We start from the raw sequence: 17,506 nt of genomic DNA on the forward strand, positions 1-17,506 counted from the left end.
CAACTGTGAGCGATATAAAAAGAAACAAAGACAAAATCTTAATGTTGGTAAGCCCAACAGAACGTGGTCTCGGTGTACGAAAAACATTGAAGAAATCGAAAAATCCCGTTTTAGAAGATGCTTTGTTTACGTGGTTTTTGCAACAACTACGAGTACATGTTCCTGTAAGTGGTGCTATGATTTGTGAGAAAGCTATTTGTGTTTTTCATCGCCAGATTAAAAACTCCAATATAGAGTTTAATGCAAGCCAGGGATGGTTACACAAATTAAAAAAATTTCACGGAATAAGATATTGTAAAACTATCCCATGATGAATCTTCTATCGAACCATTCCAACTAGGGTTACAGAACCTTACAGGGTTTGTACTGGTGATTATTGCTTGATCATACTTTAGTGTCTACCAATGAGAAGTCGGCTTCCGAAAGGAAAATGATGAAGATAAGAGTGACATTCATGCCTTGTGTAAATACGGCTGGAACCCATAAACTTCAATTGCTTGTTGTCAGAAAATCAAAAATCCCACGGGCATTTAAATCAACACGTATTCCTGTTTATTATCGTGTACAAAACAATGCTTGGGTTACGAAAGACTTGTTTCTGGAGTGGTTTAAAACAGAATTTGATCCCGCGGTCCATCGTCATCTTTGGCCTCTTAATTTGTCTCTTCGGGAACTTTTATTGTTAGATAATTGTCCTGGGCATCCATCAGCAGATTAGCTTATCTCTGAAGACGGTAACATTCTTGCAATGTTCCTACCAGCTAACACCATGGCCTGTATACAACCAATGGATTAAAACGTTATACAAAATGTGAAGTTAAATTACCACAAATCACTTTTGGTTAACTGCCTTGCAGTATGTTCTGACAACCTCATCGACACATAAAAATCGATATCTTTAAAGGACACTGTTTTTATTTTGGCTAGTTTCTGGGCCGATTATAATGCATCTCTAATTAACAAATCATGGAAAAATTTGCACTCTGAATTTCTCACTGATAATGATGAACAAGAAGATGATGTTTCCCTAGCCCAGATTTTTAATAGGTTGAGAGGACCCAATGATCCTCAAATAAGTGAGGCAGAAGCTCAAGAATGGGCTGCTGGTGGTGCCGAAAGTGAGATGCAAATATTTAAAGTGTTAACTGATGAGGAGATTGTGCGAGCGGTTATGTGTGAAGACGATGAGCAAGATGAGGACAATAGAAGGCGTAGAAGGCAATATGAGGCGTTGAAGTTCTTGCCTCCGAAAAAGTTGGTAGTTCAGAGGCAGTAGGAGCTTTCAATATAGCTTTAAAATGAGATAAAGAAAATGAATCTGATAGCCACAAAGGTGTGTTTTTCCGTCGGCTTAGAGATCGGACTTTTGAAATAAAGTGCTCAAATTATAAACAGAGGAGCATTACAGACTTTTTCAAGAAAAATTACCTAATGTTTTGTTTGAACTCACTGTTTTTCTTACATGGTTGTAATTTTGAATATTTGCATTTTTTTTCTTTATAGTGTAATTTAAAAATCGATTAAAGAAACTAAGGTTAAATAAACATATGTTTTATTGCCAATAAATATGACATACTATAATTCGGATGCCTCGATATTCCGGAAAAATTCTTGTTTTTGCCTCTCCGGATTTACGAGGTCCTACTGTAATTTAGTGGTCTCCACCTTTAGTATTTAAAATCAAATAGCGATCTTACATTATTTATATATTGTTTATAAGTAAAAAATGTTGTTTAATCTTTTACATATTTTGTTGATTATATCACCAAATGTATCAATGGCAGTTATTAGATACCAGTATAAACGAGGTCATGGGAAAGTCGTTATTTCCCTGGTCTACTGTGCCAACTACTGTTCTCACAGTAAAAATATATGGACGAAAAAATAAATGAACTGCAAACATATGGAAATTAAGGATACGTATGGACGGCAATAACAACGCAGAAACTTAGCGATTTAAAAAATTCAGGAAAAAAAATTATAAAAACTGCCTGGGAACTATATAAATGATGAATGACCACTTCAAAATTTACTTACAAAATAAACGTGGAGTGTCTAGTCAATAACTACTTAATATGTTTACTTAAAATATTCCCTAATCAGCGCATCTTCTCTCCAGCTGATGGCTGGTGTTAGGTAATTAAATTTTACGACTTTTTCGTCTGGAAATAGAGAGTATCATGATATTAATATTAAAGGGTTGCCTAGATATAGTCAGTCGAATTTGTACCATCAAAGCAAACTGTATTGAAATAAAACTTTGAAGCCACACTTGTGTATTCTAATACGAAAGTATTTTTTTTGTAATTGGAATTTATTTTTGTATTATTTCGAACCCGGAATCTTTCGCGCGAAGTAACTACGAGACATTTCAAACGTAACATAGAAAATATCTGGACAATGATACTATAACAAGGATACAATAGAAGAAGAATCTGTGAATATTAACGTGGAAACTTTTTAAATGTGAGTAATTTAAAGAATGGTAAAATTGGCAGTCCAGGACAAGTACCAACAAACCGTTTCGATGTTAACAAAAGTGTTTGAGGACTTTCAAAAATCGCAATATTATGAATTCCTTAATAGCCTGACAACCACAACAAAATTAGTCTTATCTGTTGCACTTCTCCAATTGTTGTTTGTTGCTTGATCGAGTTGCTTGAGAAAATATTTCGAACGCTTAAGGTCGATTCACATTATAGCTCAGGTGACGCTCCGCTCACGCTCAGCTCAAGGTTCGGTCAAGTATTTTTACACGCATCTTAAATGGTGCTATTCACAATAAACACAACGCTCACGTTCCGTCCCGCTCTTTTGACCGCGACGATTCTCCTGGAGAATAGTTTGATCGTGACTTGATCTGAGTGGAGTGGAGCGGCAGGGTAGTGTGAATTAGTAACAGTCAGGTGAAGGTACGATTTTCGCAGCTCGATGTATGATGAACAGTTGATTGAATTGGTGCGCTGCTGTAAGGAATTGTACAACCAGGGAGATAGACTGTATTTTGATACGGTACAATAAAATTTATGTTTTGTCATTCGAAAGTACTGAAAAAATTTAGTTTCATCGTCATAGAGACCTTTATACAGAGTAAAAAACTCTCCTTCTGTTGTCCTTGTTTTTAAAATATTGTGCACCCATATTCTTGGCTGTTTATTGGTTGACTGAAGCTCTTCTTCATCCAAACATAAAGCAATGACAGCCAAATCACTGTTAGAAAAATCTTTAAACATGTTAAACAAATTTATATATGCAAAGAACTGTGCCTATTCTCTGAGTCCCGCCAAATTGAATAGTATACCGAAATTCTTGATCGTGAGCGGAGCGTCACCTGAGCGCCTACTGTGAATAGTGTACACAATTCTTGATCGTGAGCGGAACTTGAGCGGAGCGTGACCTGAACGTCTAATGTGAATCGGCCTTTACACGCATCTGGTGCTATTCACAGTAAACACAACGCTCACGTTCCGTCCCGCTCTTTCTCCTGGAGAATAGTTTGATCGTGACTTGATCTGAGTGGAGTGGAGCGGCAGGGTAGTGTGAATTAGTAACAGTCAGGTGAAGGTACGATTTTCGCAGCTCGATGTATGATGAACAGTTGATTGAATTGGTGCGCTGCTGTAAGGAATTGTACAACCAGGGAGATAGACTGTATTTTGATACGGTACAATAAAATTTATGTTTTGTCATTCGAAAGTACTGAAAAAATTTAGTTTCATCGTCATAGAGACCTTTATACAGAGTAAAAAACTCCCCTTCTGCTTTCCTTGTTTTTAAAATATTGTGCACCCATATTCTTGGCTGTTTATTGGTTGACTGAAGCTCTTCTTCGTCCAAACATAAAGCAATGACAGCCAAATCACTGTTAGAAAAATATTTAAACATGTTAAACAAATTTATATATGCAAAGAACTGTGCCTATTCTCTGAGTCCCGCCAAATTGAATAGTATACTGAAATTCTTGATCGTGAGCGGAGCGTCACCTGAGCGCCTACTGTGAATAGTGTACACAATTCTTGATCGTGAGCGGAACTTGAGCGGAGCGTGACCTGAACGTCTAATGTGAATCGGCCTCTAAGCTGTAGATTTCAGAGCCTTTGTTACAGCTAAGCTATTAAAAGAAAATAAATAGTTTTGTCCGAATTGAATCCTGTTTTCAGACAGTCTTAAATAGAAAAATATGTGTATTTGAAATATTGTATCTGCGGACCATTGATATTCTGAGTGTGTGAACGTCCTTGAAACATTTTGTCTCCCTGTATTTTTGTTCAACTGTGTATTATATGTATTAATATTATATTTGATACAATAAACATGTTCTAAATACTGATTGTCTATTGTATTTTTTAGAAATTCCTGCAAATACAATATTAGAACTATTCGGAAAAACATTTTTTGAGTTTTGTCAAGATTCCGGATACGACAAAATTCTTCAAGTACTAGGCGCCACACCCAGAGATTTTTTAACGGTAAGATTCTATCGTTTCCATTTCACAATCACCCAAATATCTGTACAATTACTTTTTAGAATTTGGATGCCCTGCACGATCACCTGGGCACTCTATATCCTGGTATGAAAGCTCCGTCGTTCAGGTGCACCGAAAGACCGGAAGATGGAGCACTGATCCTTCATTATTACTCAGATAGAGCTGGACTTGAGCATATTGTAATTGGAATTGTGAAAGTAGGTATCCCAATGGTGTATTTTATTTGAATTTGTATTATTTAATGTATAGTGTTAAGTAATGCATTGTTTCTATGTAAAATCAGCTTCACGGTTTTTACAAGTTGCCATGTATTATGTATATGGAAATAGCCCATGGCAACTTGAGTAAGGATCGATCCTAGGACTATGAAAGTTTCTATTTTTTTTTAAATAAAAATTTCCAACTTCAGTCCGATTCTTGAAAAATTAATTTTACAGTTAAATTGGAAAGTTGTTGCTAAAATATATAAAAAAAGTTAAGAAGTAACATTCATTTTAGTGCTAACACCTTTTCCTGATTTGTTTTGTCACTGGATATTTAGAAATATATTGAAAATATCTTGTTTTAATGCTTTTTAGACAGTTGCTAGCAGGCTTCACAATACGGAAGTGGAAGTAGAAGTAATACAAACTAAAGATGAAAGTGATCACGTACAATTTCTTATTACTGAAAAGTTTGGAGCAAAAAAATCCCAATTACGGGAAATGGACGAGATTGAAACTTTGTCATTAGGTAAAAATTTGATATTTTTTAAACTTTTGCTTTTATCGAGTTTTTAGTTTACGATTCACTACCTATATGATTAAAAAAAACTTAAATAAGGTTACTGGATATTTTTAAATATCACTTTCTTTTGTTATTCTATTTTTACAATATTTTTGTTGCATCATCTACAGAAAATGCAAAATATTAATATTATTAAAAAATCACATGAAACTAGAACTCTGGTTCTGCATAAAAGTTGTCTAATTTTTTATACCCTTATTAGTCTTTATCACTTAGTGAGTTTTACATCGCCTACTGCCGCAGTTTACTCGCTTTACAGTTCATGTCACACGTAAAAAACTATCATAAAAAATAATAAAGCTTTAAGTATATAAATAATAAAGTCATTAAGACATTAATTCTACCCATTTCCGAGCATTCTCATCAATACTATTTACATTAATACTATCACTCTAATTTGAGTCTAGGCATGCAATATGTCTTCATATTCTGTATCCCCCTGAAAAGAAAAAAGCTGAGGAGGAGGAAGAAGAATAAAGAAGCCATTATGAAAGTAAATATATACTCTGCCTCCTGCTCGATCTAAACGAACTTAACAATAAATGGAATAACCATTAAGTTTTACAAAAGAATTACGTATCCTGGGACTTAACCAGCATTTTGTTACAGCAAACATGTGAATAGAATATCGGACTTAGAGGATATAAATAACAAAAAGTCAGCAAACTTAGCATGTAAAGAAGCAATATTAGTATAAAAAATATAGGATTAAGTTTCTATTTAAAGGAAAGCAAAAATTGTATACAACCGGTTAGGCCATAAAAGTTTTGTTTCACAGCGAATTCTACATTTTTTTTGATGACTGGATATATGTAATCAATAATACTTGTTTTCTCCCTTGTTTGATTTTAGAACCAAAAGTTAGCCCAGCAACATTCTGTAGAATCTTTCCTTTTCACATAATGTTTGACGCTGAGATGAAGATCGTCCAGACGGGATTCTCGGTAGCAAGAATCATTCCAAAAGTGAACTCAACTGGATGTAAAATAACGGATATATTGGATCCGGTAAGTACTACTATAAATTTTTAATTAATATCTGTTTAGTATTAAAAAAATTAAAACTCACAACATGGTGGAGATATGTAGATGGTATCTTTTTACGTAAGTCTATACGAATAAGTTAGGTTAAATTAAGTTAGGTTGCTTAGAACGCGGATGATAAGCAAGGTGGATCTTTCTTTCACAATGAACTACACGATTCTGTTTTGTTAAAATCACACAAGGTTCCTGGTACAAACAGGATACTGTCTGAGGCGCAAAGTGCCTGGGAATTGTGGAGATGACATAGATTTTTAATAATAATGAACGCTCTGCTTATGCACAGGTGTTTGCACAGATTTTGAAGATCTCAAAGTTAGTCCTATACATAAAGGAAAAACAGCAGTAAACTATGCGAGAGAATGTTGCGTGGTAGAATCAAGGAAGTGATTAACACGCCTGGGGGCATATTGGGGAAGGGACAGTTAGTTCTCTTCGATGTAAGTAGATGTAACGGCTGAGGTGCCCCAGCTATCCGTCCTTGGTCCGACGCTTTGGAACTTGGCGTATGACAGAGTTATAAACCGTGAATGTGGGGTTATGATCTCGTTATATGCAGGCGCAAGACAAGGACGAATTATTACATCGGACATTGAGTGAAAGCGTCTTTTTTCAGGATTAGTCAAGATTTGGAACTCACTGCAAATAAGACTAAAGCTGTAGTGCTCAAAGACCCCAGAAAGGGAAGAGGAGTGATTTTTAAATGTTTAATTTTTTTAAATAGGTAACAAATTTGAGTAAGCTTTATAAATACAAAGATAAATTTATATGTTTTTGATAAAGCATCTTTAGATGATATTTTTATTATCTTCTCCATTCATTCTCCTAGATCTTCTTCTCATTGCGCCGTCTCCTTTCGAAGGTTGGCGATCCAAATGGCAATTGTAGTTTTGGAAACTGCTGTGCGAAAGATCTCTGCGGATGAGCGGTCGAACCATCTCCCCAGGTCTTTCAGCCACGAGTTCTGGCGTCTTCCTACTGATCTTTTGGCCTATACTTTTCCTTCCAGTATAACTTGAAGTAATTCATATCTTTTGCCTCTCAGCACATGACCCAAGTATTGCATTTTCCTCTCTTTGATTATTCTTAGTAATTCTTTTTGTTTACACATGGGACGAAGTACCTCAACATTAGTAACTCTTTGTACCCATGGAATCCTCAACATTCGTCTGTATATATACATCTCAAAGGCATCTATTCTTTTTTCTACTTCAGAGTCCATTGTCCAACTTTCACAGCCATACAGAAAACACGTAACATCTGATCATTCGGATTCTAAGCTGTAGACTAAGGTCTGATCTTGTAAAAAATGTTTTAATCCTCATGAATGTTTTCCTTGCTTGTTCGATTCTTGACAGGATTTCTTTTTTTGGATTACACTGACTATTTATATTTGTTCCCAAATATTTTATGGAATTTACCTGTTCTATTATTTGACCCTTGGCATACACCTGTACGTTTATTGGTGTCTTTGAAAATACTAACTATGACATGAGACATCAAGCTTAATATTCGATAATCATCGCATTGTGAGGAATTCGATTTTTTTGGTAATGCTACGAATGTTGATTTTAGCCAGTCTGTTGGTATTTTACCTGTGTCATATATCTTATTGAATAGTGCTGTTATTAAATCTAGGCTTTTACTTTCGTTATCTGCAATTAGTTTAAGTATTTCGACATTGATATTGTCTGGACCGGTGGCTTTTCCATCTTTCTGAGATTTTACTGCATGAATCACTTCTTCTTTGGTTATTTCTGGGCCTTTTTCATTTATTCGATTATCTGTGGATGGTGGACAACAAGGTCTATTGTCGTCAAAAAGAGTTTGTATGTATTCTTTCCATCTCTCTAGTTTGTCTTCTGTACCCATAATTATTTCGTTATTATCATTTTTTAATATTGTTGCTTGTCTCTTTTTGTGTCTACCTGTCATTTCTTTTACTTTTTTATGAATATTAAAGGTGTCGTATTTTTCCTGAAGTTGTTCGATTTCTAGGCATTTTGTTGACATCCAGTTTTCTTTCGCCTCCCTGCACTTTTTTCTAATGATTTTGTTAATTCGCTTGTATTCTATTGGGCTTGTTTTATGTTTTCGTCTTACGTCCATGAGGTCCATGATCTCTTGCGTTATCCATTCTTGTTTTTTGTTGTGTTTTATGAACCCGATGTCTTCTTCTTGTATCTTTGTTATTTTTGTTTTTAGAGCAGTCCATGTTACTTCAATGTCTGTCTGTACCAAGTTTTCGATCGTTTTTATTTCTTCCTCAAGCTTGATACTTATTTCTTTTTTCTGTTCAGGGTTCTTCAGTTGTGAGATGTCTATTTTTCTTGTCACTGTTTTCTTTTTGACTTTGAGAAATCTTTTTAATCTAAAATCCATTATAACTGGATTGTGATCGCTATGTATATCAGCTCCAGGGTATGTTTTCGTAGATTGTATGTATTTCTTAAAGGTGTTATTGAGCAAAATGAAGTCAATTTGATTTCTAACAATTCTGTCTTTTCTGTCTGCAGGTGATTTCCATGTGTATAGCCTTCTAGGATGTTGTTTGAAGAAGGTATTGGCAATTAACAGATTGTTTTCTACGCAGAATTGTACAAGTCTATCTCCTCTATTATTTCTGGTACCTAGACCGTATGCTCCTATGTGGTCTCCTTTAGCACCACGACCAATTTTAGCGTTAAAGTCACTCATGATCATCGTTATCTCACCTCTTTTTGTCAGTCTCATTATTTCATCTATGTTGTTATAAATCTATTCTCCTAGATAGACGATATTTATTTTTTCATTCCTTTTCTTTTCCTGCAGCTCTTGGATGTTGAAACTTTCTGCTGGTTCTGCTATGTTTTTCCTTATTTTCTCCCAGTCTTTCGATTCATGTTTGTAATTTGCAAAGTGGTTGCACTTTTTATGCTTTTTTGTGCGAGGACCCAGTCACTTTGGATTGAGTACTTTGCGTTTACGTTTAGCCAAGTAATTTTGTGGACGTTTTTGTGCCAAAACTTTGTACTTACTACTAATAAACTTTCTCTAGTTGCTAGGTATGAACTATACTATCGAACGAGTGGATGCCTTTACATATCTCGGCACAGAAATCAATCAGAAGAACTCCGTAAGTAGCGAAATTAATGCACGTATTTCCAGCGGGAATCGTACATACTATGCTAATAAAAGATTGATGACATCGAAATTATTAGACAAAAGAACCAAAATGACTATCTACAGAACACTGATTAGACCCGTAGTAACCTATGGATGTGAAACTTGGGTAATGACGAAAAAAGATGAAGCCCAACTCAGGACATTCGAGAGAAAAATACTGAGGAAAGTATATGGCCCGGTACAAGAGGAAGATGGCACATGGAGAATCAGGAGAAACGACGAGGTTAATGAGTTAAATGAAGGTTATGACATTGTAAGATTTGTGAAAAGTCAAAGACTGTCATGGCTGGGACATGTGCAGAGACAAAACGATGCAAAAACAACAAAGAAAATGTTACAATGGAAGCCCATAGGAAGGCGAAAAAAAGGAAGGCCCAGAACGAGATGGTTGGATGACGTGGAAGACGACCTGAAAACAATGAACATAAGACAATGGAGAAGAAGGGCACAAGAGAGATCTGAATGGAAGGACATAGCCAGACAGGCAAAGACCCATCCAGGGTTATGATGCCAAAAGAAGAAGAAGAAGAAAGTTGCTAAGTTAATCAATATTTGTGTATTATCGTTAATATCCTGTAGAAAATTTGCGCATATTTTATAAAATATGGATTCAATTTGATATAAAAACCAAAGGGAAATTAAAAATCATTTTAAACAATTGCGATTTTTTAATGAAACTAAATTTGAACAAGATAAATTTTCATTTAGATAAAAATTCGTTAATAGATAAACTTAAAAAAAAGTATTACTAATTAAAAATCAATTATTGAATCAAACTATTTGAAATTTTTTGTACTCTCATTACGTGAGAATTCTATCTAATGATAATTCTACCAAGTTAGGTATTTTAAATTAGCTCCAGATGTTCTATGAGAAAAAATATTATTTTTAATTGTATCGCATACCATCATCTTTCCATAAAACGACAATTATTAATAAACATCTAACAGAAAAACGGTGCAAATATCCGCGAAATATCCGTTACGTTGTAGAGTTGAAGAAACTCCAGAGAAAACAATTGATATTAAAACAATTAATACGATACTTTAATTATTGTTACGATGAGTAATGGGAAAGATAAGAAATTAAATAATTTAATGGCAAAACGGATTCTTTCAAAGACTTTATTATTTACTTTATATGTGCAGGACAAAATTAATTTTCTATTATATTTTATAAATTATATAGATATTAGTGAGGTTAACTTTTTGAAGCACTATAATATTTTGGAATATCCACAAAAACCGTAATATTGATTAAATACATACACAGTGATATTAAAAATAAAGTTGTGATAGCAGGAAATATCTCGCCTAGCTTTAACAAAACGAAAAATACAGTACAGGACAAAAAGAAAAATATTATAATATATAAAAATAGTATATAATATATATATATATATATATATATATATATATATATATATATATATATATATATATTGTAGTGTACAACCGTGTGTTGGTCCTAGTCTCCTCAAGAATTGCTCTCCACTTGTCCCTCTCCATCGCCATAGTCCGCCAAGCACATATTCCCATATTATGTCTCATGTCTTCATCGATGTTGTCAAGTAACCTTCTTCTGGGTCTTTCTCTTTTTTTTCTGACCAATTAGTCTATCAAGGAGCGTTGGTATTTTTATTGTTTCCGTTGCAAACAAAATTATCAAAAAACCTTTGTTTAGAATTAGAAGACATTTTACCTGTAAGTTAATCTTTTCATTGTTTGTAGAGTCGAGTATTAAATGACCATACTACGTATAAATGATGTATTGAAAAAAACCAATTTTAAAGTAAGCTATTTAGTTTTCTCTGAAACCGAAATTAGGCTTTTCCAAAATCATGGTAAACACAATTTAAGCTTTTTGATTGGACGGTCGTTTTTAAATGGGAATTTGGTGAGTCGATCATGAGAGAGGAGAAGTTAGTCATATTTTGGTCATCGAAAGGAAACAGTCGTGTGTCTCAAGATAGGGTGTGGTTCGTGAGTTTGGATACCGGCGTAACGAAAAGAAGTGAATAGTTTGAAGAAGGAGATAACAAGTAGATTAAAAGAGGTCCTTGTATCTACCGTGGGCATTTTATAAAGTATATGTGAAAGTATTCTTACGGCATCAAGTTGACAAAAGGAGGTCCTGGTGTCATAAATAAGTAGCGGAGTTTGGAGAAGTGAATCAGGTGTTTTTTGTGTAGTCTGAAGGAGGTTTGCAGAGACGTAAAGAAGGAGCCGATGTGCCAAAGAGGGGAGATCACATCTTTGAGGAGACTGGACTTTTCTGGGTATGTTCCAACATACAACTCAAGAAGAAAATAAACTGTAAGTGTTTGTACAATAATTAAATTTTATATCTGTGAAGGATCGTTTCGACATCATGGTCATTAGCATTCAAATTTAAGAACTGAGGTTTTGTTAGGCTAATCAAAAGTTTAAAGTTTTGTGGTTTCTTTTTTCAAGTAGAGAAAATTTTAAGTAAAATTGGTTTTTCACGTAATATAAATGTATGTAGCTTTATAATCTTATTATCATAATAATTTGATTTATTTTCTTGTATGCTGATTGATAAGATAACGACAGAATTTAATAATTGTTTTATTCGTTCATATAAAATAAAGAAACGTAAATCTTTGTAATATAATATATTTGTATTATTATCCTTTCTTCTCTCCCGATAAAAGACAACTAGAAAATCTTTTGAATCCATCGAACACAGGTAATATAAGGATTATTTTACTTTTGATAACAGATAAGTTATAATTTTTTTATTGGCTCAATAAACTAAGTTTGAACTCAAAATAAACAATCATAACAATATATATATATATATATATATATATATATATATATATATATATATATATATATATATATATATATATATATATATATGTATATATAGTTTGGTAGGTGTCAACATTTTGGTAAGTTCATAAAAAATGTTATAGTATTTTATTGTAAAGAATGTTTTCCCATTCTAGCGTAGTTCTGACAAAGCCCGAAATTATGTGGTGAAAAATAGATAAAAATAAAAGATATTCACGTTGAAGCCTTGGTTTTTACTGCTTGCTTAGTATTTCACTTTTTATATTGCTCTATAAATAATTATTATATTATAGGTGAGACCTCACTTGGACTTAACTTTTGAAAACATCTTGTCCCACATTAACACAATATACGTTCTTAAAACCAGAACGGGAGTAATGCAGGTGAATGCATCTCCTGAGTACCGAAGTTTGAGACTCAAGGGTCAAATGTTGTACGTTCCTGAGACCGATCTAATAGTGTTTCTCTGTTATCCCAGTGTGGTGAGTTTGGACGATTTAACAAGGTAAGTATTTACTTATTAATATTTGAAAACATATACAACAACAATTCTTGTCATAGCCATCGAAAACTTAAGATAAGATTCTTTATAATTTTTGTCACTTCACTCATCTACCTAAACATTCTTCTCTTTGTTATATTCTTCTTTTTTGTTAACTATTACGGAGAAATTATAAAATGTATCTATAAGTTACGTTGAAATCTTTCTGTCATAGATTGCCACTCGTTCTTTCTATTCCACTGTATATATTTTCTTCTATTTTCCCATAATTATATAGTATCTAGATACTCAAAATCCTTACTTTACAAAATAATTCGCCAAAGGTACCATTTTATTTTTTGTATTTGTAGTAGTAATCTCGAAACACTTATCTCAGAATTCTATAGACATTAAAGATTTCGATGGGCTGGTCATTCCGTGAGGATGGATGCTAACAAATTGCTAAGAGGAGCTTCAGATGACTTTAGATGGCTACATTTGAGGCAGAACTTATGTGAAGTCAAGGCTTAGTGTAGAATGTAGCGATATTGGAATAAAAATATCTCGTAGTAATTCTATCCTTAAGGAACATTATAGACATTTCGGTTTTTCCGTAAGTTTCCAATTTTGATTCTTTCTTTATCTTAGAAGCTTTAAACTTCTTTTTTCCAGAATTTGTCTCTACAGTCCCAATGCTTGTTTTAAATCATTTTCATCAGTTTATTTAGCCAGCTTTAACCTATTGCAGTTAAAGGCACCGCATGTTTGTCCCCGGAATCGAGACCAAGGAATTTTAAATAATTTCTTGCTATATAAATAATTTGTTTACACATATTCAGAACTTCACCCTAGTTTAATATAAATATGTAGTGTATATAAATTTAATACTATTTATTAAAGGGGATGATTATTATTGACTGTGTTCGCTGTCGGCGAAGGTATACCGACCTATATCAATATATTGTAACCACTAAATGTAGGTTTCTGTCAATAAAGGTTCTTTGAAAAAGAATTTGTGTCCGAGAAAACACAGCATTGAAATTCTTACATCAAATCTGCTTGGAAGTCTCCCACATCGGCTTTCAACATCACACCTGCTACTCCCACAGTCAATTTTTCAGCTTCTCCTACACCTCTCCTAATATTAGTTGCCGCTTCGTCATACAGCTTATTTTGCAAATAAATCATTAATATGTTTTGTATATATTAAAATTTATGTCTTTAAATCCATCAAAAATCAATGACTTCCAACAAAACCTAGAAGAAGCTCGTTTTTTAGACTTTAGACCAAGTAGATAGTGACCCTGAGAGCACTTGGATCTATCTCAAAGATAAGATAATCGAGAATTCAACGCAGAAAAGAACATAACACTAGATGCACAACAAACGATGAATATAGAGCGTTATCGAAATAAATCATAAAACAGTGCCGCAAAGACAAACCTGATTACATCTCTTAAATATGCAAATATATAGAGGAACATGGCTGTCGAACCGAGGGATTTATTTCAGAAGATCAAAATCCTTACCAGAGAATTTAAATCTCAAACGTGGTCTGTAATAGATAAGGAAGGTAATCTAAAGACCGATACTGACGAAATATTGGAAACATGGCGAAACTACTGTGGCGAGCTATAAAAAAATATCGAGGCACCAGCAAAAAATCAATGGCTCTCTGACTACCCTAGAGAACTTACTGTGTTACTCGCTAAAGTCAAAGATGCAATTAAATCGCTATAGAGAAATAAATCCCCACGCATTGATTCAATACCAAGTGAAATACGACAGTTACGAGGTAACAAAGGATTACTTATCATCCATTCCATCTGTGTCGCTGTTTGGAATTCAGGAAAATGGCCATCTGATTGGTGTACCTCAATTTATATCCCGCTACACAAAAAAGAAACTACTAGCAGATATGAAAACTATGGCACACTGTCACTAATAACACATGCTAGTAAAATCTTATTGCATATCATCGAAAACAAATTATAACCTATCTACATTACCAAATAGCTCAGGAACAAGCGGGGTTTGTAAAGGGTGAAGGTAGACGGGAACAAATCCTGAACCTGAGACAAGTCATTGAAAAGTCTAGAGAATTTCAAGTTCCTATGATTATATGCTTCGTTAACTACCAAAAGGCATTTAATTGTGTAAGCTGGATAAATCTGTGGTCCATTTTAATAAAAATGAGCACACCAATGCACCTGGTGACACTTATTAAAAATCTGTACTAGTCCAGTATATCAACAGAATGACTAGATCAGAAATTCTTAAACCAATTTAAGACCGAGAGAGGTGTTAGACAAGGATGCGTGTTATCACCGGACTTATTTAAGATTTATGATAAACATGTCATGAGGATGGCCTTAGATGGATGAACCAGTGGAGTAACAGTGGCCGGTACGAAAATCGCTAATTTAAGATTTGCTAATGACACTACACTTATAGCAGCAAATGAGCAAGAAATGTTTAATCTCCTGCGAAGAGTTGAGTATGAAAGTATTAATGTTGGTCTGAAAATCAATAAAGCTAAGACAAAAATAATGGTGGTCCACAGATTCCACAATATTTAACTGACTAACATGTTACAGGAATACCAGATAGTGGACAGTTTTGTCTATCTCGGGTTTAGTATAACTAACGATGGTAGCTGTGAAGCAAAAGTTCGGAGACGTATTGGTATGGCAAAAAATGCGATGAGTGGCCTAACTAAAGTTTGGAAAGACAGATTTATCTTTCAAAATATCAAGATGGTACTAGTGAATGCCTTTGTATTTTCAATATTTATATACAAGGTAGAGACTTGGACTCTTCGCGGGCGCGAGCGCCAAAAAATTGATACCTTTGAGATGTGGTGCAGGAGAAGAATGCTGAGCATACCTTGAACAGCTCATACGACCAACATTTCCATTTTAAACCAACTCGAGTTTAAAAAAAGGCTGTCCACAATATGTCTGTAACGTATTCTGCAATTTTTAGGTCACGTGGTTCTGGATGATCCGACCAAATTAAGAATTCAGCTGGAAACTCATTCTGCGAAGCTCTCAGAGCAGCTGAAGATAGATACCAATGTAGAAAAATTATTAGGAATATTGGAAGGAATCACGATCCTCAGTAATGAGAAAACGACAAGAGAGAGATAAAAATACATTGTTTATTTACTCCATTTCCATTAGGTTATTCATTATCTCAATAAATTTCAAACTTTACAAAACTTTGTGAAGCTCAAATCAGATTGCCATATTTTTTTTTTCATCCATGATGTTTTATGTTATTTTCACTTTGTTCGATATTCTTTTCTATTGACTTTTTAAGAGTTATTGGACGTATATTAGACAATTTGCTCAAAATTGTTTAAAACAAAAAGGTGTATATTTATGTAACAATATGACGTTGGTATTTTTTGTAGAAGAGGACTTTACATCAGTGACATTCCCCTTCACGACGCAACTAGAGATTTAGTACTAATGTCTGAACAGTTCGAAGCTGATTACAAACTAACACGAAATTTGGAATTTCTCACTGACAAACTTCAACAAACCTACAGGGAACTAGATACTGAAAAAATTAAAACTGATAGGTATGTTCCTCGATTATAAAATTGTAAAGTTTATTTTAATATATTAAAAGTGTTCTAACACTAATACTAAAACACAATTAATTAATAATATTTATTTACTTAACGTAGAAATTTATATTTTCAACTGACTCTTAAATCTAAATTTATTTGTATATTTCGTGAAACGCTCCAAGAACCCCATAAAACTTTCTTATCGCCATTAGAACACCTTGGAATCTCTACAATGGTAGCTTTTTCGAACATACTACTGGAACGTTCGATCAGGGGCCTCGCAAGGGCTTGGCGTAACAATATTTTAGTATAGCTGTTGTATATTTGTGATGCATTCCATTCAAAAATTCTTCCGAAGAGAGTCATAAGTCTTTGATAATGGGGCTGCAACATAGTTTTATTTAAAAAAAAATTCAAAACTGTTCCATTTTAAATAATTCAGTTTATTGTGACTGAGATATTTAAGATAGTTCATACAAACATTCATGTTGGTCTTCTTTTTAGATTGTTATATTCGGTGTTACCAATCACAGTAGCCAACGAATTGCGACATAAAAGACCAGTACCTGCAAGAAGATACGAATGTGCCACAATTTTGTTTTCAGGAATCGTTGCATTCTCCGAGTATTGCGCTAGGAACTCAGACTCGAAAGGTGCTATGAAAATTGTTAGGCTGTTAAATGAATTGTATACAAAATTTGATGATCTTACTGATTCAACAGTAAATCCCAACATTTATAAGGTTAGTGTAGAGTAATATAAATAAGGAAATAGATGGAAATTTTTACTGCTATATCATCAATTGGATATTACTATAGTTTTTTATTTCGAAACCGTATCTTATATAATGCAACGATTGTCCATGCCTACGACTCCCTAAATAAATTGAATATTGTTTAATAATATTTGTATTTTTCATTTTCGTTAATATTTTTTTCTTTTGTGCATTTTTAACGATTTTTATTTGTAGGTTGAAACTGTGGGTGATAAATATATGGCTGTCAGTGGGATTCCAGAACCTTGTAGTACTCACGCAAAAAATATTGCTAAATTGGCATTAGATATGATGGACAGGAGTCAAACTGTGTTTTTTGAGGATGAAGCAGTGGTAAGTCACTGAAGAGACAAATTATCACTTACATTAATAAAAT

At 33.8% G+C, this 17,506-nt stretch overlaps 1 protein-coding gene across 1 annotated transcript in view; it reads left to right on the plus strand.

Annotated features, from left to right (window-relative positions):
• Positions 1-17,506, plus strand: part of Gycbeta100B (guanylate cyclase soluble subunit beta-1-like) — a 38,403-nt gene that overhangs the window by 17,769 nt on the left and 3,128 nt on the right. Inside the window, exons 4-11 of the mRNA XM_072543471.1 lie at positions 4,351-4,469; positions 4,529-4,684; positions 5,066-5,219; positions 6,126-6,280; positions 12,591-12,802; positions 16,194-16,364; positions 16,860-17,097; positions 17,326-17,463. Coding sequence (XP_072399572.1) covers positions 4,351-4,469; positions 4,529-4,684; positions 5,066-5,219; positions 6,126-6,280; positions 12,591-12,802; positions 16,194-16,364; positions 16,860-17,097; positions 17,326-17,463 — 1,343 coding nt within the window. The remainder of the gene's footprint in view (positions 1-4,350; positions 4,470-4,528; positions 4,685-5,065; positions 5,220-6,125; positions 6,281-12,590; positions 12,803-16,193; positions 16,365-16,859; positions 17,098-17,325; positions 17,464-17,506) is intronic.

The sequence above is a fragment of the Diabrotica undecimpunctata genome, chromosome 9 (assembly GCF_040954645.1).
Source record: "Diabrotica undecimpunctata isolate CICGRU chromosome 9, icDiaUnde3, whole genome shotgun sequence".
Taxonomy (NCBI): Eukaryota; Metazoa; Arthropoda; class Insecta; order Coleoptera; family Chrysomelidae; genus Diabrotica; species Diabrotica undecimpunctata.